The sequence below is a fragment of the Oryctolagus cuniculus genome, chromosome X, assembly GCF_964237555.1.
Source record: "Oryctolagus cuniculus chromosome X, mOryCun1.1, whole genome shotgun sequence".
Classification (NCBI taxonomy): Eukaryota; Metazoa; Chordata; class Mammalia; order Lagomorpha; family Leporidae; genus Oryctolagus; species Oryctolagus cuniculus.
This window is the reverse complement of record NC_091453.1, coordinates 71,924,167-71,945,478: the sequence shown is the minus strand read 5'-3', so window position 1 is coordinate 71,945,478 and position 21,312 is coordinate 71,924,167. Positions and strand designations below refer to the sequence as shown.

General features: G+C 42.5%; 1 protein-coding gene across 1 annotated transcript; it reads left to right on the top strand.

Annotated features, from left to right (window-relative positions):
- Positions 1 to 281: 281 nt before the first annotated feature.
- On the top strand, positions 282 to 19,328 carry PGK1 (phosphoglycerate kinase 1). Its single transcript, XM_002720132.5, has 11 exons — positions 282 to 529; positions 6,209 to 6,259; positions 8,628 to 8,783; positions 8,900 to 9,044; positions 10,518 to 10,621; positions 11,180 to 11,299; positions 15,955 to 16,069; positions 16,302 to 16,481; positions 18,009 to 18,186; positions 18,432 to 18,530; positions 18,844 to 19,328. Exons 1-11 carry the CDS (start codon positions 465 to 467, stop codon positions 18,882 to 18,884), a joined length of 1,254 nt encoding a protein of 417 aa, XP_002720178.1. The 5' UTR covers positions 282 to 464; the 3' UTR covers positions 18,885 to 19,328.
- The last annotated feature ends 1,984 nt before the right edge of the window (positions 19,329 to 21,312 follow it).

Here is a 21,312-nt window from a genome sequence, read left to right as displayed (position 1 = left end):
CCGGGGACGGTGGCAGAGGCCGCTGCCTCGGGCCTGGCACACTCTCCGCCCGCCCCTCGGCACCACTCGGCCCCTTCCGCACCACCTCCGGGGCCCCGCGACAACGCCGCAGCTCCACCCCTAGTCGGGAAGATTCCCTGCTGTCGCTGCGTGCCGGACGTGACAAATGGAAACTGCACGTCCCACCAGTGCCCTCGCAGACAGACAGAGCCTCGGAGCAATGGCATCGCATCCGCCCCTTCGGGCTGCGGCCAATACCCGCTGCTCTGCTCGGCGCGCCCAGAACAGCAGCCGGGAAGGGGCGGGCGGGAGGCGGGGCTTCGGGCACGTCGTGGACCCGGTCCCGGGCGGCGCGGCTCCCAGTCTGCTGCACGCGTCCGGCCTGATCGCACGTTGCCTGCTCTCTTATCCCCATCCCGCCGCTGCCTGAGACCCCGGCCTCTCGCCTCTGCTCAGTCGCCAAGATGTCACTTTCTAACAAGCTGACTCTGGACAAGCTGGACGTGAAGGGGAAGCGAGTCGTGATGAGGTAATAACACGTTGGTACCCGCACGCCCTCGGCCTCTGCCGCAGCCTTTCTGGCCAGGGCTGACTTTTTCCCTTGGCTGCCCAAAGTTGCTTGTAGCCTTCAGCCGGGGCTCAGGGGTGCTAGGCTTGCAGGGCGAGGCTGCTGTCCGTTGTGGCTGGGACGGATTTGAGGTTTGTAACTGCATTTTTGCCCGCTGAGAAAGCGGCTGTAGTCACTCTTTGGGCGTGGATTCCACTGAGTGAGTGAGGGTTCTGATTGCCAGGACTCGTTTTGCTCTCTTTTTTATTCTTGAAATGCAATTCTGTCGCCTCCAGCTCCTAGTCGGCATGGTGGGACTTAATGCTTATCCCGCAAATCTGTAGGCCCCAAGAAAGGGACCTTGAAAGGTCATTGGGTAAAATTTCCCTTCCCCCACGGCCCCAGACCATCCCAGACGAAAGAGAAATGGCTCCCATTTCAGAGGTCCCTGCACAAAGGGATACCTTTCCCAGAGGATGCCGATTTAAATATTCAGTAGAACGCCTCTGAAGAATTGGGGGTGGGAGGGTGGGGAGGGGCGTACCAGAGGAGGCCTTGCAAAGCTTATGTAACAGGCCGCTGTCGCCGTACCTTGTAGGACTCCAGGCCCCGAGGTGTGCATCACAGTTGTGACACATGCTGGGTAATGGGAGAGCAGGGTGTGGCTCCTCATATTTGCTGTTCTCCAACCTCACACTACATGTTCTAGAGGAGTTGGGTATTAGAATTGGGGAAGGCTTTTCATGCACTTTGGGGTCTCTTGCTCTGCACATGTGGATCCCAGGTTACTTACCAACATGGCTTCTCGCTTATATGCCAGAATTCCTAGTGTGATGTATGAAATTTTTACATTTCTTCTTTTTGTAACTTTGCCCGGAGCAAAGTGTAAGAGGATGGTTAGGTGGGTTACTAAAGCACCAGCCCGTGATATATCTTGGCTACCTCCAACAGTGGGCTTTTGAAGGGTTTCAGGGGCTTGGATTAATTGTGTTGTGCAGCACTGACCTTTTCGAGAAGTGGTTGATTGATGGACAGGCAGATGAATGGTGTGATCCAGCCCTTTTCCCATTTTGGGCAGGTTCAAGTGAGGGCACTTACGGATGTTAGCAGACACATAAGGCAAGTGAGGATCTCCCTCCCCTAGCTTTAAACATTTGAGGGTACTTAAGACTTAAGAGAATTGTATAGATACTCTAAAAAGTTCACATAGCTCTCTTTCCCTATAAAATTATTATGGCCAATATGGGTTTATAGATGGTCTTTTCTGCCTTGCTATCAAGACCCCAATAGCTTAGATCCATGAGAAACACGTGGTGTTCACATTGCCCCAAATGACATAGGCCCTTCCAGTCTTGGCAAAGTCGAAATCACAGCCATTTTAGTATTAGATAAGGGCCCTTTCTGACCCTCCTGTGATACTAAAGAAAGGGAGTAGGCCCAATGGAGAATAGGGTGGATGGATATTGGTGTAGGGCTAACTGTTAAGTTTGAATTATTTCCTTTTATCTCCACTGTGTTCCATGCTGACTTTCCAGATACATGCAGCAGCTGAAAGACAGGATGGGCATCGTGCTGGTTTCTTTCCTAGAATTGCAGTCTTGAGCTTTGTCTGCTTTTCTCCAGGGAAAGTGGTCTGAGGAATTAACTCAGCTCTCTTGGGGATAGGACTGGAGGAGGTGCTTATCTTTTCTCCCTGTGCAACTAATAAAGTTACCTTTAACAGAGATTAATCCTGAGCTTTGAAATGATTGGCTAGTCCTGTTTAGTTGATGTAAAGTGACCTGTTCAAGGTTACTGAACTAACAAGTTGGTGGCAGAGCCACGACTACAATTTGGGCCTCTCTGGCTACCCACCAGATCCTCCAAATACAAGGGGACTTTTAAAAAGCTCCTTGAAAAATGAAATTGCAAGATCAAAGTGTCAAAAAAATTAAAATCTATTCACAGGTGTTTAATAATACACATTTTCCATGAACTTTTCAAAGCCGGCTCCTTGGGGGAATGTAATGACCAAGCACAGGTTGAAATCAACCCTTTGTGTGCTGAAGGTTGCAGTCATTAATTCCACACCTCCCCCCCAGAGCCTAATCTGGATACATTCTGTTTATTTAGGTTGTGGACAGGTATTTCGTGCTCTGATTATTGATGCATCCCCTTTGACAAACAGGGCTATTTTTTTTTTTTTTGGAGGAGACCAGGGCAACCCAGCTTTGTCAGCTCAATTCCTTTTTGTTTCAATGCCTTTATGTGGTGGTTTCTGGCAGTGTTTCAGAAATGGGGCCTCCTGTGTAGTGGCTGCTTCATTTTCCTCCTCTCTGTGTACTGCAAAAAAGGAACTCTGGTATTTGCTGACTCTTCTGGCCCCCAGGCTTGAATAGGCAAGGGCAATTGACTGAATAGTGAAGGGCAATTGACCTATTAGTCAGAAGCCTCAGACTAGTTTATTACCATATTCTACCTTAATTTTTTAGGGCTCCAGTTGCCTCTCCTGCCCCCTTGGGTAAACTTCCTGCTCAATTATGCGGTGTCATTTCCTTTCTTTCTCTTATAGGTTGCCAGTCATCCTTTGCCTGCTTGTAAAAAACTTCCCTTATTTTGTTCCCTCCTTCAAAAAAAACCAACCCAGTGGTTTTCTCAAACTTGTTGTAACTTGTTAAGCAACAGCTTTGATGTCTTGCAGAATGAGAAACAGGAAAAAGTGAGAGCAAAGGAAAAAACCCGGCTCTAGACAGCCAGAATACCCAAATTTTCCAATCAGGAACAGTGAAGCAATGGACAGCATGGTTCTTATGAGAGTTTTACTGGTACTGGGCCTTGATTCCAAAATTTCAAGTAGTAGAGGTTAATACTTGAATTAAGTTGGTTTTTTTAAAGTTTCATTTTGAAGTAATTTTAGATTCACAGGAAGTTGCAGAGAATGTGCAGAGGGATCTCTCTGTTCACCTAGTTTCCCCAATGGATACATCTTAGATAATTAGAGTACAGTAGCAGAGGTAGTAAGTTGACATTGGTGTACAGTGTATATAGCTCTACAAGGTTTTATCGCATGTGTAGATTTAATCACCACCAAGATCTCCTTCATGTTACCCCTTTATGGTTGTGTTCCTTTCCCCCATTCCTAACTCTTGGCAACCACTGATCTGTCCTCTGTCTCCACGAGTTGCAATTTCAAAGCTGTTCTGTAAGTGGAATTAACAGTATGCAACTTTTTGGGATTTACTTTTTTTTTCTTTCTTTTTTTAACCCAGAAACCTTTTATTTAAGGTATACAGACTTCATGCATTTCATAAATACAAGGGGATTGACTTTTTCACTCAGCATAATGTCCTTCAGAATTACCCAAATTGTTACATGTATCAACAGTTCATTCCTTTGTGTTGCTCAGTAGTTTTCCATGGTATGGATGTGTCAGAGTTTGTTTTACCGTTCACCCACTGAAAGATATTTGGATTGTTTCCAGTGTTCAGCTATTCAAACAAAGTTGCTATGAACATTTATTGTATAAGTCTTGGTATGGAATATACTGTCTTTTTTTTGGGTAAAGACCTAGGAGTGGAGTTGTTGGGTCATATTGAACCTTTTGAGGGATCACCACGCTCTGCCAAAACTACTCCACCATTTTGCACTCCTGCCAGCCATGTGTGATTGACCATTTCTTTACAGCCTCACCAGCATTTGGTAGTGTCATTATTTATTCTAGCCAATTTGATGAGTGTGTTAGTGGCATCCAACTTTGTACCTGAGGCAAAGCTCAAGCGTGTTTAAGGGAAGTGTAAAAGGAAGGGGTGCAGATGTTAAATAAATGGAGCAGGTATGTAGGCAAGAATAGTTCCTGTCCTTAGAGGGGAAATAAGCAAAGCCATTCAGAGTGCAGAAGATGGGGAGGGAGAGATAATGCAGAGGGCAATGAGTAAAATCTGATGTTCATCAGTAAGCTGATGCCATGGCAACTTGCATAGAGGAGACAGATTCTGAGTGTTTCTGCGCCCGAATACTCCTTCGTGTAAGTCTGGGGGTAGAGAGCAGCACTGCAAAGGGGTGGCTTGTGCTCATCCTCTTACCATTAGCCCTTTTGACTACGGGCCTTCTGGGAGGCTGCGTGGGGGGAAAATAACCCAAGGTAATGGGATACTCTATCCTCTTTGGAATGTACTTTTAAGGCTGGCAAGGGCCTTGGTCAAGATATTTAAAGATGCTTATAATCAGAATCAAGTGGCCTGAAACGAAGTCGAGTGTATTTCTTTCTGCAGAGACGTAGTGCCTTTAATTAAGAAGACTTTAAAAATGAATATAGAATTATTGTAATAAAGAATTATTTTTGTTCACTCACTTTTGAAAAGGTTGCTCTCTTAGGCACTATGGAGGTAGACACTATTATACCCATTCTACAGATGAGAAAAAAATCATGAACAAATGATTTCAACAGGCAAAACTTAGACCTTGAATATAGCTGTCACATAATTGTTTTTACTCATATCAACGTAGGCTGAGTTTCCAAGGAGTTCCGAAGAATTGATTCTTAAAAAGAATAAAGCCAGTAATATGTTGAGTAAGAAAGGAGAGACTGCAGTAAATTATTAATTTGCTCTGGCCATCTTAGCTGGGCTGTAAGTCCCACCTTCTTGCAGACTATGAAATAGGCCATCTGATTTATATGGTGTGTCTATTGCTTGAAGGATACTATGTGAACTTGGTATTGGACACTGGGTTTCCAACCAGTCTGAAGGCCAAAGTTTTCTCCATAAAGAATGATATTCTCTCTTTTTTTTTTCTCTTCAGATTTTTTTATATTTTCCTTTTTGAAAAGTGTTAATATTTAAATACAAAAACTTCCAAGAATGATATTCACTTGCTAAGTTTTATTCTTTCAGTTAATTTTTTCCTTTGGAGTGATGTTAATTAGCTTTACAAGGACCCAGAAATAGTATCAAAGGAGTCAGACTCAAGAGCATTCCTTATTCTTCACCCTTCCAGCTGCCACTCAGATGGAAATCACTTTGCCAGGCCACATAGAAATCTTTTTAGATGGAACTGGCTTTAGCTTCTCAAGTCTTCTGGGCTTCTTCCTCTAATTTAAGTTGGGTTTTGTTTTGTAAAATTTATTTTTAAAGGAGATACTTATTTAAAAGGGTACACAAAATAAAGCTCAAAGAATTACCACAAATAAGCACTTTTGTATAATCACCCGGGTCAAGAAATGGAATGTTACTGGGTCTAGCATTGTGGCAAAGCCACCTGCAGTGCTGGCATCCCATAGAGGCACCCTAGGTTGGAGTCTCGCCTGCTCTTCTTCCAATCCAGGTCTCTGCTAATGGCCTGGGAAAGCAGTGGAGGATGGCCCAAGTGCTTGGGCCCCTGCACCCACATGGGAGACCCAGAGGAAGCTCTTTGTAACTCTACCTTTCAAATAAATGATAAATCTTCAAAAAAAATTGAACATTACTAGAATCTTAGAAGCTCCCTCTGGTGTTCCATCCCAGTCTCTATTCCCATTCTCCTCCCCGTGGCTAACTACTATCTTGCCATTTAGTGCTGCTGGTTATTTTTAAGGTGAGATTTGAAATTCAAATTTATAGAAGTGTATCATTAACAGTCTTTTCCTCTTTGAGACAATGAATAGTTGACCATGCTCCTGAACCTGAAACTTGTTTTCTCTTTCAGAGTGGACTTCAATGTTCCTATGAAGAACAATCAGATAACAAACAACCAGAGGTAAGGTCCCTGCTAAGCCTTGTGGGTGGTGAGAAGAAATGGGTTTCCCTTCATATTGTAGAACTATAGCAACTTAAACCATAGGGTTTTGGCTTTCCACTAGCCTATCAGCTGGCCTGCTTTGTTTCTAGTTTCTGAGAATTAATAAATAGAAAAAAAAATCACTTTATGATTTTTTGCATAAAAATGGAAGGGTGAACTCCTGTTTTTTTTTCCTAATTTGAAGAATTTTGGGTTATTTTTAGAAAAATGCCAAGGATTAAGGTTAATTGGCTTCTCTTACAAGAAGGAACTGTGTATGAGAAGGATTTTTTAAATGTCACTAATTATTAAGCTTATGTGGTCTTACAAGCCCCTATTCCAGATGGCTCAAATCAGTTTTGAGAATGATTTATTTTTGCTTCTGAAAAACAGAAGGGGGAATAATTCAGAAGTAACATTTTCAGTGGGTTAGCTGCTCCAATGTCTTGTGTCTTTGATTCAGGATCAGAAATTTTAAGTGTTGATAATGTTCTTGTTTTTACTAGATTGTAGAAGGTTTTTGTTTTACATTTTAGAGGAAGTGTTTGAGCTGGGAAGGTGCTTTTCAATGACCTAGACCAGTGTTGTAGAATAGAAGTAGAAGGTGAACCACATTTTCTAAAGTCTGAAATAATCACTTCAATGTGTAATCAATACGGAAATAATTTAAAGGAACATTTACCTCTTTGGTACCATGTCTTTGAGACCTAACCTGTATTTTACCCTTGCAGCTCGTCTCAATTTGTACTAGTCAGGGTTCTGGTATTCAGTAGGTACACTTGGCTAACGGCTGCCACATTGGACAGTGCACAGCTAGACCTAGAACATCTGCACTATTGGTCCCAGTACAGAGCCTAGTATTTTGTCAGATACATTCCTGCTGCACCAGGCTGGCAGAACCTTTGTACAAGGAAGCTCTGACCCCTCTTGATTTTTATTATCACACCTCGTGCAGAAAAGATAGGAAATATGCCCAGTAAGGCATTTTATGAATAAAGGGCAGAGAAATATGTCTGGGTAAAGAAATCCGTGGAGTTAACAAAATGAAGCATTAGAAATAACAGAACTGGAGCTGGCATTGTAGTGTAGTGGTTAATGCTTGTGGTACCAGCATCCCATATGGGCAGCCTTTTGGGTCCCTGCTGCTATATCCAATCCAGCTCCTTGCTAATGGCCTGGGAAAGCATTGGAAGATGGCCAAAATCCTTGGTCTCCTGCCCCCAACGCGGGGGACCTGGATCTGGCTCCTGGCTCCTGGTTCCTGGCTTTGGTCTGACCTAGCCCTGGCTGTTGCAGCCATTTGTGGAGTGAACCAGTGGATGGAAAATCTGTCTGTGCCTCTCTCTCTGTAACTCTGCCTTTCAAATAAATAAAATAAGTATATAAAAAAGGAATAACAGAACTTACTGATAATGGGTAACTCTTAAAAATTAATTGGTTTTATTGGGCTAACTTTATAGCTGCTACATACTTATTTGTACACATGAGTTATATCTGCTAAATAGCATAGGCTATTTTAGAAAGATAGCTTGGTTTTTTATCATCCATTGTGTGCTCAAATGATACCTTCTGGGTTTTTCCCTTGCCAGAGTATCTAAAATCTCCTCTATCATTGTTCCCCAATCATTTTTGTTCCCCTACTTGGCCTTATTTGCTGTCTCTTATCAGCATCTGATATATTATGTGTATACACACATATATATTCATTGTCTCTCCCACCATTAGAATTTTACGTCCATGGGAGCATAGGCTGTGCTGTAATTTATTTCTATAGCCCAAGAACCTGGAATGTCTAGTACAAAAGAAACATTCAATAAATATTTGTTGACTAAAATCAATGTTTTTCTTTGTTATCAATTTTACTTTCTTATAAACTTACAAAAGTAGAAAGTTAGCAGATTTGTGCAATAATTTTAAATGTTTAAAGAGAGCTTAATTAATGTAATAAATGTGGTGCAGTATGGAAACCAAGTTCTATATAATGTGTTTATTTTTTATCTACATAAAAAAGGATCGATAATGGGTATAGAAAAATTACTCAATATTTTAAATTTTCCTCCGATTTCCTTTGGTTTCATGATTTGGGGATTTTACATATTTTCCATAGTCATATTAGAAGGGTTTTCTAGGGGTCCCCAAGACCACCCACATGTCCATAGTGGTACAAGGAAGACTGGCATCATCTTTAACTTCTGAAAATGAAATCTGAGGACTACCATTAAGTTGCCAACAGTTGAGTGAAGGAACTAGGCAAAGACAAAGGGACTTTATAGTTTATGAGGTTGTGAATTTATTTCCCACTAGTTCCAATGAGTAACATTGTTCTGTCTGCTGTTTTTGCTTGCAGGATCAAGGCCGCTGTTCCAAGTATTAAATTCTGCTTGGACCATGGAGCTAAGTCCGTTGTCTTGATGAGCCACCTAGGCCGGCCTGATGGTGTCCCTATGCCTGACAAGTATTCCTTAGAGCCAGTTGCTGTAGAACTCAAATCTCTGCTGGGCAAGTAAGTGCCAGGCTCTGGTGCTGGTAGACTTCATATCAGGAGACATTGTCAGACATGTTGTTACTGGTTCTTAACTTTCAAATGGCTTCAGTGTGTTCATCTGTTACCCTCTGCAGGGATGTTCTGTTCTTAAAGGATTGTGTGGGCCCAGAAGTGGAGAAAGCCTGTGCCAATCCAGCTGCTGGGTCTGTCATCCTGCTGGAGAACCTCCGCTTTCATGTGGAGGAAGAAGGGAAGGGAAAAGATGCTTCTGGGAACAAGGTAGGGCATACGATTTTCAGCTTACTGCGGGTGAGGAGGGCTGGTGTCTTTCTGATTGAAGAACAGAGGAAGCTCATATTTATTTTTTCCTTAGAAACCTTTTTATTGAAGTATAACATAGATATAAAAATGCAACTTGATTGATTACTATTAAGTAAGCATATCTATGCAGCCACCACCCAGGTCATCAATAAAATGTTACTAGCATCTCAGAAGTCCTGCTCGATACCTTCGAAACAGAGGTCAACACCGTTGAGATATAAAAGTACTCAGTGAATATGATGGTCAGGACATTGCTTGGATTCAAGGCATTTGCTGAAGAAATACAAAGAATTTTCCTTTAACTCCCCTTAAGATAAGTAGGTACAGATATTATCCCCATTTCATAAAGAAACTAAGTCTCAAACACATAAACAAACAACAGCTTACATCAGAAAGGAGGCATTGAAAGAGGCAGTGGTGATGTTGCTGGACTTTATAGCTCAGTCCATTAGATCAACAAACTTTGTCTATAAATGGCCAGATGGTACATATCTCAGGCTTTGTGGGTCATAGTTTAGTTGCGACCATTTATGGTCTGTGTGGGAACTACTCACCTCTGCCCTTCTGCCATGATCTGACAACCAGAATTCAAATGTCAAATAAGAAAACTAGCTTTTTGAGGATGATCTTGCATTTTCCAGTTGGCTAGACAGGAAGCTGAAGGCACGTTTTAGTACTTTTCACCCTTTTGATCTCTAGTGTATCAGAGAACATATGCTCTGAGGCTAGTAACTTCTGACATTTCTTAAGGTCATTGAAAGTGCCTGCTTTCAAGCAGTTTCTTTTCTTAGCACCACAGGCTCTGGCCTTGCCTTATCCTGTCTTTGGCATGGTTTTGCTACTGTAGTAGGAGTCAAATGCTGACCTAAAATTTGATGCCCTTTGAAACTGAAATTTAAGATGCACAAACTCTAGGGCCTTGAAATGACAGAAGGCAACTGGCAAATTGAGGCAAAGTCTTTTATTCAAGAAATGATGACATGACTATGTTAGTCTATATGACTGAGTTAATTGATATGTAGTGTCTAATGACTTTCAGTATCTGAAGTTTCAGGAGCTAGTCACAATTTGAAATGGATTTTAAAAAATTCCAAGTGAAGGCAAACGTTTTTCCTTTATCTAATATACTCAATATTCTTTTTCTTTGTATTTTTAATTGATACATAATATTTGCACATATTATGGAATATAGTATGGCAATTGTTAGAAGCATCTTCCTTATAGTTACTAGCAGATCAGCAATGAGAAATGGTAATTGTTTATTTCTGTGGTAACTTTTTCATGAAGAACTTTGAATTTACATCATTATTTCCCTTAATTCTTAGAGGGTTTTCATGCCTTTTTGCTGTCTCACCAACTCACGGTGGTATGTGATGCTTTCATGGTTTTCTTTGGAGTCATCAATATTTCCTGGGTTGTTTTTTCCTGCAGGTTAAAGCGGAACCAGCCAAAATAGAAACTTTCCGAGCTTCACTTTCCAAGCTAGGAGATGTCTATGTCAATGATGCTTTTGGCACTGCTCACCGGGCCCACAGGTATCAAGAGCTTTGGTCAAATGCTGGGCTGAGGACAATATGCGTGTGTACTTGAGCAGCCTGAGCTCTGGGTAGTTTTGGGGATTTCTGTATTGTACTGTGATCCTTTCAGTTTCTCTCATTGGAGCTACTGTGACTCTTGTTGAATATCCCTCATGCAAAGAGGAATAAAGGTTAAAAATGTTGGGAATTGTGAGCTTTTTGTATAGCTCTAGGTTGCCCTTTTCTCCCTTTACTGAGTTCTCCCTTAAGGAATTTTATGAAATCAGAAGCTACGCTGTCATCAACTGGCCAGATACTTATTGTGATTATGCCCTGGGCGTGTTGAAGCTTCTGCTTAAGTTTATTGCTTTTTACTCTTTCATTTTGACCCTGCACTATTAGACAAAAACCTTGTACCTAAGTGTTTTTGTTGGTTGCTGTTGCTGTTTAGGGATAAAAGATAAGGTGTCCTGGAGTCTCAGAAATGAAAATATTTGGGTAATGAGGAAATAGCTTCTAGGACTGGAAGAGATGGTGGGGTTTGAGCAGAATTTGAATGTCTTTGGTCTTTCCTAGCTCCATGGTGGGAGTCAATCTGCCACAGAAGGCCGGAGGGTTTTTGATGAAGAAGGAGCTGAACTACTTTGCCAAGGCCTTGGAGAGCCCAGAGCGACCTTTCCTGGCTATCCTAGGCGGGTATGCAGAACTCCTTAAGATCATACTTTAAGTAGTATTTGCCTGGTAGTAGGCCATAATTTGGGTGGTTCATTGTCAAATAGCGCAATCACACTGTGGGTGACTGAGGAGAACCTTACTATAGTTGACTATCTATAAAGGTGGCTTAAGTTTAGGGAACCACAAAGAGACAGTGCAGTAACCTGGGGCTAGCACCATCCCAAGGCCTGAGGGAGCAAAGGGAGGGATGGTTACCAGAGTCAAGAGGACAGTTGTGTGGAGAGGGCCTTTGGATAGGTCTTTGGTAAATGGAAGCAGGGCTCATTGCTGGCAGGGACAGAGCCAGGGGATATTGACTCTGAAGCAGTCTTCTGCTGTTTCACCCTCAGCCATCCCCAGTTGGCTGAAACTCGACTGGAAACCAGAGGGCAAGGGAGCCCTTTTACATGCTCCATGCAGGTCAGCCTCCTGGGATAGAACAGGGTAGAAAAGGATAGAAAATGGTGCTTAAGGGAACAATGGGGAGAGATCCACCAAAAGTGCTCATCTGACAGTTCTGAAGCTCTTGGATCTTGCACACACATTCAGCCTCATGTATGCTTAAGCTGTGGTTTAGGCTGCGTCTCTCTAGATCACACACCTACTTCATATTTTCTCCTACAGGGAAAGGCAGCATGTGGATAATGATACTCTGATGGTTTAGTTAAAAATAGAAACTTCAGAAGTGAAGGTCAAGAGGATAGATTTTCAGTGATAAAGTAGGAATGGGGAGCTTGGGACTGCTTATAAGATAACTTCTTGTCACTTGGCATGGCTGTCTAGGTAGCAGCCTTTTTATGGCTGAAGGACCATGAACCTTGTAAAGAGCAGGGTTTTTCCCCCGTGGGACTGCCACACTCAGCATTTCCTGATGAAAATTGACTCTGGAGTTGGGTGTCAATTTCAGATAGCATAGCTACTCTCCAGCCTTCATGACCCCAGTTTCAGTGTCCTAAAAATAATTCAGGTGTGTACAGGTTTCTGTGTCTTGTTCTTACAGAAGAGGTATGTTCCTAGAAGCGTGGCTCTCGTGTATTGAGTTATAAAGGTCAGACTCTGATCTTTGCTGACCTGGAGATTAGGATTTGAGCTGTCTGGCTTTGTTCTCCAGCTTTCTGTAAACATAGAATATGGGAATGAGTGCCACCTAATGATGATGGTTAGGTTTAAAAATTTTTTTTTAATTAATTTATTTGAAAGGCAGAGAGAAAGAGAGACTCCAAGATCTTCCATCTGCTGGTTCATTTCCCCAATTCCATCAGCAGCCAGAGTTGGGCCAGGTCAAAGACAGAAGCCAGAAACTTAATCTGGGTCTTCCACAAGGGTGGCAGGGACTCATCTGCTTACGCCTTCACCTGTTCCTTCTCAGGGTGTGTATTAACAGATAGCTGAAATTGGAGTGGAGCTGGGACTTGAACCCAGGCACTGTGATATGGGATGCATGTGTCCCAAGCAGTAGCTTAGCTGTTGTACTTATGGTTAGGTTTAGACATATGTTCTAAGACCCCCAGTATATGCCTGAAGCCACAAGTAGTATAAAAACCCTGTATGTAGTATGTTTTCTTCCTATACATATGTACTGATGATAAAGTTTAATTTATAAGTTAAGCACAACAGGAGATTAACAACAATAAGAAAGTAGAACAATTATAACAATATTCTCCAATAAAAGCTACTAGCATTCCCCATTTAATAGTTTTAGATCATAGTTGACTGAGAGTAATCGAACCACAGAAAGTAACAGTACAGATAAGGGGGACTACTGTAGATCTTTTGGGAAGTTGATGTGGAGGTTTCTTTTTACTGCCTATCTTGCAGTGTAGTGCCCCTCAAACAGTGTTTGAGGCCATGTTGTATTTGATTTTTTTTAAAGATTTATCCATTCACTTGGAAGTCAGAGTTACATAGAGAAGGAGAGGTAGAGACACAGAGAAAGAGGTCTTCCATCTGCTGATTCACTCCCCAATTGGCTGCAACAGGCAGAGCTATGACGATCCGAAACCAGGAGCCAGAAGCTTCCTCTGGGTCTTCCCATGTGGGTGCAGGGGCCCAAGGACTTGGGCCATTTTCTACTGCTTTCCCAGGCCACAGCAGAGAGCTGGACCAGAAGTAGAGCAGCCGGCTCGCAACTGGCGCCCATATGGGATGCCAGCACTGCAGGTGGCAGCCTTACCTGCTACGCCACAGCATTGGCCCCATGTATTTTGTTTTAAAACTTTATCATGCAAACACTAAAAACTGTATTGAAGTTGAGACATTGTATACATCTCCAGGTACCCATTACTCTGGTTCAATAATTAATTGTTTATTTCTAGCGATCTTTTATCTGTGCTCTAACCCTTTCATCTACACTGAAGCCTTAGACACTATATGCTTATAATACTTCTATATTCCTCTAGGAACTGCTCAGGATGTTTATTTTATTTGAAAGGCAGAGTGACAGAGTTCTTCCATCCACTGGTTCACTTCGCAAATGGCCACAATAGCTCGGGCTGGATCTGGCTGAAGTGCAAGCCAGGAACTCCAGCCCAGATCTAAGTACTTGGGCCATCTCCTGCTGCCTTCCCAGGTACATTAACAGGAGATCCGAAGCAGAGTAGCCAGGGCATAAACTGGTGCTCTGATATAGGATGCAGGTGCCTGAAGTGAGGGCTTGACCCCCTGCACCACAACATCCACCCCAAGAGATTTTAAATAGCCACATTATACTTAGAAAATTTAACAGTTTTCTTTCTGTCATCTAACATCCGGCCTGTATTCAGATGCTCTTGCTTATCTCAGAAGTATCTCTTTACTATTGGTTTGTTTGAATAAGGATCTGTATAAAATCCACGTACTGCACTTGGCTATTAGGTATCTTTTATTCTAGAATAACCCCCTTTTCCTTAGTGTTTTCATCCTGTTGATTTGTTGAAAAAACAGGGGCGGCATTTGAGCTGTAGACTATTCTACATTCTTTATCTTGAATTTCATTTCCCATAAACTTTGAAGCATTGTGTGTGTGTGTGTGTGTATGCATGTATTAAAAACAAATAATCCAGGGTAGGCATTTGGGGTAGCAGTTAAGCTGCTTGAGATGTTTTTTGCATCTCATATTGACGTGTCTGGATTTAATTCCTGGCTCTTCTGATTCCAGCTTCCTGGCAGTGTGCACCCTTGGGAGGCAGTAGGTAATGGCTTAAGTAGTTGGGTCCTTGCCACTCACGTGGGAGACCTGGACTGAGTTCCTGACTTCCGGCTTTGGCCTGGCCCAGCCCTAGCTGTCCCTGGGCATTTGGGGAGTGAACCAGGTGATGGGAGATTGCTATCTATCTGTCTCTGCTTTTCAACTAAATAAAAGAAATAGATTTATGGCACAGCAGGTTAAAGCCCCAGCCTGTAATGCCGACATCCCATGTGGGTGCTGGTTCGAGTCCCAGCTGCTTCAATTCTGATCCAGCTCCCTGCTGATGTGCCTGGAAAAGCAGTGTAAGATGGCCTGGAGGAAGCTTCTGGCTCCTGGCTTTGGATCAACTCAGCTCCGGCCGTTGTGGCCGTATGGGGAGTGAAACAGTGGATGGAAGAGATTCTCTCTCTCTCTCTTTGTCTTTCAAATAAATAAAATAAATTTAAAAAAATAGATTTAAAAAAATAAAAATAAGGGCCAGTGTTGTGTAGCAGGTAAAGCCACTGTCTTCATTGCTGGCATCCCATATGGGTGCCAGTTTGTGTCTCTGCTGCTCTACTTCCTGGCTTCTGACTTTAGAAGCTCCTGGCTCCTGGCTTCAGATTGACCCAGCCCTGATTCTTCCAACCATCTAGGGAGTGAACCAGATCTCTGTGTGTGTGTATGTGTTTCTGTGTCTATCTCCCTCTCTGTAACTCTTTCAAATATTTAAAAAAAATGAAAACGATCCATTCTTACACTTTGTAGTAGTCAGTCTTTGCAGCTGAAATAAGTAGTAAGTTGGCCGCCCATTTCCCCACATCACTGTTTGGGTCTTTTTTCTCTCACAGGGAGGGGAAAGGTGCATGTGTAGTATCTTATTTCCCTCACCTGGAAAATAAGCTCCGAAGGGATAGGGATTTTTCTCCTGCTCACTGATGTTTCACAAATACCTAGAATATTGCCCAATAGAGATTAGGTGCTCAATAAATTTGTTGAATAGGGTGGTCAAACAGAAAAAAAAAATGCTATAAAGCAAATGTCCCAGTAGCTGAGTGTGGGGTATGAATTCAGACTAGGAATATCTATTTTGTTTTTCAGAGTATACCTGTTTGGTATACAGTGTGATCCCTATACTAAGGTTAGAATAGTTCTGAGTGGCCTCAGGGATCCCACAGTTAGAAATCTTAAAAAGCCCTCTGAATTTTAGCAGGGAGGGCAAAGCAGACTTAATTTGGGACCTGTGGTTTCTTTAGACAAGATGAGGTCTTCTAAGTTCTTGGTCTAGAGTCATACCTTAAAATTTGACTCTCTTGGGTTGACACAATTTGACTCTCTTGGGTTGGAGAAACACAGGGCACAGTTAGGAAAGAATTTTGTCACTATGGGACACTGCTGTGTTCTCGTGGCTTGATATAAAAACTCAAGCTTTGTATAATGTTAGTTCCCTAGCCAGTTGTTCTTTTGGTGATGATTCTTGTTTTCCCTCTAGAGCTAAAGTTGCAGACAAGATCCAGCTGATCAATAATATGCTCGACAAAGTCAATGAGATGATTATTGGTGGTGGAATGGCTTTCACCTTCCTTAAGGTGCTCAACAACATGGAGGTAGGAAACAGTGGATGTGAAATCTCAGCTCTCCATGATAATAGTGGGTTATGTAAATAAAGCCAGCTTCTGCCATGAGCCTGAAAAACTCCCATTTTTATTTATTTCAATAAGTTGTTTGCCTTTTGTCTTTGCATTGTTCCTTTATTGTATCTGGTTCCTATCTGCTTTGCGAGGCAATCATGTTCTTAGTGAAGAGGCTGATCTTCATCATCTTGGCTCCTCTATATAGATTGGCACTTCCCTGTTTGATGAAGAGGGAGCCAAGATCGTCAAAGACCTAATGTCCAAAGCTGAGAAGAATGGTGTGAAGATTACCTTGCCTGTTGACTTTGTCACTGCTGACAAGTTTGATGAGCATGCCAAGACTGGCCAAGCTACTGTTGCCTCTGGCATACCTGCTGGCTGGATGGTAAGTCACTTGGGTCGTTGATAGGAGGAGTGAACAGAAACTTTTTGGTATCATTGATTCATTCACTGAACCAACCAACCAACCAACCAAAACTTTAAAACAATCCTTATATATGAGATCTGTGTCAGAGAGAACTCCAGATGTTGCAGTGAGTTACTCCTAGTGGGGAGAATCCATGGGGGAAAAGCAGTGGTATTAGATTTCTCCTGTATTCATCAATAATGTGGGAGCAAAACCATTTTTAAAATTTTCTTTATCTATTTAATGTTTATTAAGTACTTACTATGTGCTAGAGACAATGCTATATACTGTTTTTTTGACAGGCAGAGTGGATAGAGAGAGAGACAGAGAGAAAGGTCTTCCTTTTGCCATTGGTTCACCCTCCAATGGCCGCCGCGGCCGGTGCACCGCGCTGATCCGAAGGCAGGAGCCAGGTGCTTCTGGTCTCCCATGGGGTGCAGGGCCCAAGGACTTGGGCCATCCTCCACTGCCTTCCTGGGCCACAGCAGAGAGCTGGCCTGGAAGAGGGGCAACCGGGACAGAATCCGGCGCCCCGACCGGGACTAGAACCCGGTGTGCCGGCGCCGCTAGGTGGAGGATTAGCCTAGTGAGCCGCGGCGCCAGCGCTATATACTTTCATGATTTGGGCTCTTATGTTGCTAACCTATATAAGAAAACTTTCTTATGAAACTGTTAAATTAGTAGAAGTATACTTATTACAAGTAGGGGAAAGGGGTGTGTGTGCAAAACTAATATAAATAGTTGTTTGTAATGTTCTCTACATTATTGGTCATTTTGACAGCTGTATAAGATTATATCAAGCCGACATGCTAGTTTGCTTAGTCATTTTCCTTTTATTGGGCATTTGAATGTTTAGTTCTGTGTTCCTCAAAGTAAGGTCCCAAGACTAGTAGTATCAGCATCATTTTAAAACTTATTAAAAAATGCAAGTTCTTGGGCCCCACACAAGACGTACTGAGTCACAGTCTCTGGGGATGGGCCCAGTAATTTGTGTTTGAACAAGCTCTCCTGGTGATCCCGATGCACACCACATTTTAAGAACTACTGATCCAATTCAGTGTTTCTCAGTCTTGGCACAATGGGAGTCTTTAGAAAGTTCACAGAAAATGCATATTATGAAAAAGAAGCTGTATGGATTTCAAGTAAATTTAATTCCATTTACCATGAACTTTTGCAAGTCCCTTCACATTAACATCTCAGATTGTTTTTGGTGTGGGGGCTGTTGCACTGTAGGATGTTTAAAGCATCCCTGGCCATTAGGTGACAACCAAAAATGTCTCTAGATACTGCCACATGTCTAAGTTCTGAGGTTTTCTAAGAAAAGACTTGATCTTCCATAAAGTAGAATTTTTGGGTCATTGGGCATGAACAGGCTTCCAATTTTGAAGACTGGAGTGTACCTTTTTTTTTTTTTCATCCTTGAGTTCTTGTCTTGGTAGAGATGGTATTTGCTCCCCTAAGTAGTTTCTCTTGACAGCTCATCTTCTCTTTTAACTCTACCAACAGGGCTTGGATTGTGGTCCTGAGAGCAGCAAGAAGTATGCTGAGGCTGTTGGTCGGGCGAAGCAGATTGTGTGGAATGGACCTGTGGGGGTATTTGAATGGGAAGCTTTTGCCCGGGGAACCAAAGCCCTCATGGATGAGGTGGTGAAAGCTACTTCCAGGGGTTGCATCACCATCATCGGTAAGGGGTCCTGTACAAAGGTGACACTGGAATTCCAATCAGGGAAAGGTAGAAAGGAATAGTGAGCTTTTCTTGAGTTTGTTGGCTCCGAACTAAACAGGCTTGTAATTCAGGGAGGAGCCTCATGATGAGATGGAGCTGGGGGGTTCATGAGCTACCTATGGGTCAAGGAGCACAGTGCTTTAATGTCTTGGTGCCAATCATTTTCTTCTCTTTTCCTCTTTTACCTGGCTTTCATTCAACAGGCGGTGGAGACACTGCCACTTGCTGTGCCAAATGGAACACGGAGGATAAAGTCAGCCACGTGAGCACTGGGGGTGGTGCCAGTTTAGAGCTTCTGGAAGGTGAGGTTCTCTACATTTCGGCTTTTTGGGCAAAGGGTGGAGGACTGCAGTGAATGGTGGGTATAATAGAGTAGAGAGTTAGTGGATAATTACTGTCATTACTAGTCATTATTAGCTGGATGGTACAAATGGAAGAACTTGAAATAAAGCTCCTGATAATCCATTTGAAGTGGGGAGGGACCCAAAATGCAAAAGTTGCCCAACTCTTGTCCACAAAAAGATGACATGTTACTGGGAAGCTAGAAGGGGACAGATCTGGTTTAATGGGCCCTATAGTAATTCTGTCTCTGTATGTGTGCTCTCTCAAAAACAGGTAAAGTCCTTCCTGGGGTGGATGCTCTCAGCAATGTTTAGTATTTTCCTGCCTTTTGGTTCCTGTTCATAGCCCCTAAGTCAACTTAGTGTTTTCTGCATCTCTACTTGGCATTAGCTAAAACCTCCCCCCAACATCAAGATTCAGCTAATGGCCAAGAGATGCAGCACCAGGAACCTTTAAACAGTTGCACAGCATCTCAGCTCATCTTTACTGCACCCTGGATTTGCCTACATTCTTCAAGATCTCATCTAATTTCCTAGTGATGAAGCCATTGTACATTCTAGAGTGCATATATTTATATTTCGCCAGTTCAAAGAAAGTGAGCTGTGTTAGCTTAGCTGTCTTTTTGAAGTAGTTTATTCTGATTAGCTTTGTCGCTGCTTCACTTCAGCATGGAAACAAGATAAAATACTAGTTTTAGACAGGCAAACAAAATTGATGATCACGTAAATAAACAATAAAACTGTCCATTGAAACTGGGATTTTTTTTCCTTGTCATTTTTGTTAGGAAGTGTGAGAACAGAATCTCAGGGAAGGGACTAAATGTGTACACTCTGTCAAGGGCCTACTCTATAGCAGACATTGTACTACTGCTTTACTTCATCAGTTACACTTGATCATAATTTTTAAAATATTTATTTGAGAGGGAGAAAACCAGAGAGTTCCCATGCGTTGGTTCATTCCCCTAATGCTCACAATGGCCTTTGGCCAGAAACTCAATCCAGTATTCCCATGTGGGTACCATGAACCCAATTACTTGAGCCTGCTTGCCTCCCAGAGTCTACATTAGCAAGAAGCTAGAATAAGCAGCCAGAGCCAAGTGTTGACCCAAGTGCTCCAACATGGAATACAGATGTCTTAATTTGTCTTAACTGCTAGGTCATATGCTTGACTCATGCATGTTCATAATTTAAAAAGTCAGGGCTTTTAACAGAACAAAAAAAGTCCTAGCCCATCCATCCCATTCAATTCCCATTCCCCAGAGGTGACTGAGTTTTTTTCTGGTATTTACCTCCATGTTTCTAAGTAACATGCTTATACAAATATCTATTATTTTCCTACAATGGAAGATTGAACTCTTATAGCCTCTGTTCCAGACATATTTTCACTTCTTTATCTCAGTATAGTTTTGTCATTGTTATAGATCAGATCAGAAGTCTATACTATAAATACCATTCACAGCTGAGCTAGGTGGTATTCTGTGATTGTACTTACTTAGGAAACTTTTTCTGTGGAGCTGTTAGTGGTTTTTAAAAAGTTTTCTTTTTGCCACAAACCTGTCAGTTTCATCCCTAAATCTGCCAGAACTGTAAATGTCTCAATATAAGCATATCAGTTAATTTTTAGAAACATACTTAAGAGGTTGAACGAGTGAGCTGCCATTCATTTGTTCTCCAAATATCCACTATAGCTGGGGGCCTGAAGCTAGGAGCTAGGAACGCAATTCAATGATGTCTCCCAGGGCCTGCACCAACAGGGAACTGGAATCAGGAGCTGAGCTAGGGATTGAACCCAGGCACTCTGATATGGGTTGCAGGCATCCTAACTGGTCTCTTAGCTGCTAGGCCAAATGTTCACCTTTAATCTGACCTTCAATCTGTTAATTCTTATTGGAGACATACTTGCCAAAGTCCAACATACCTCTGCTCTAGTTTGTTATGGCTGCCCCTTGGGTTTTCTGCACAGCTGCTACTCTGGGAATTTTCACATCCTGTGTTGAACTCTCCCATTTCCTGGATCCCCTTCTCTTGGTGTACTCTGTGGGACAGAAGACTCCACTAGCTTCTTGTTGGGGCAAACAAAATTGTTGAGAGCTAATGTGTCTGAAAATGTCTATTCAACTCTTAGACTTGGTTGCTTATTTGGTTATATAATTACCTCCTTCATATCCATGGAAAGTTGGTTCTAGGAACAGCCCCCAGCAAGGATACCAAAATCTGCAGGTGCTCAAGGTTTGTGTAAAATGGCATAATATGTGCATATAACCTATATTATTTAAATCATCCCTAGTGTAAAAACTATGTGAAAAGTTGTTGTTTAGGAAATAATGATGAAGATAAAAGGTCTGTTTATGTTTAGGACAATTTTTAAAAAAGTATTTTATTTATTTGAAAGGTGGAGTTAGAGAGAGACAGGGACCTTCCATCTGCTGGTTCACTCCCCGAATGGCTGCAATGGCTGGGGCTGGGGCCAGGCCAGGCTGAAGCCAGGAGCCTGAACTCCTTCAGTGTCTCTCACATAGGTGACAGGGGCACCAGTACTTGGGCCATCTTCCACTACTGTCCCAAGCGCATTAGCAGGGAGGTAGAATAGAAGGGGAACAGCCAGGACTTGAACCAGGGCTCATGAGATGTCGATGTCAAAGGTGACGATTTAACTTGCTGTTCCATGACACTGGCCCCCATGTTTAGTACAGTATTTAAAATATATTTTCAATCATGGTTGAATCTGCAGATGCAAACCCAT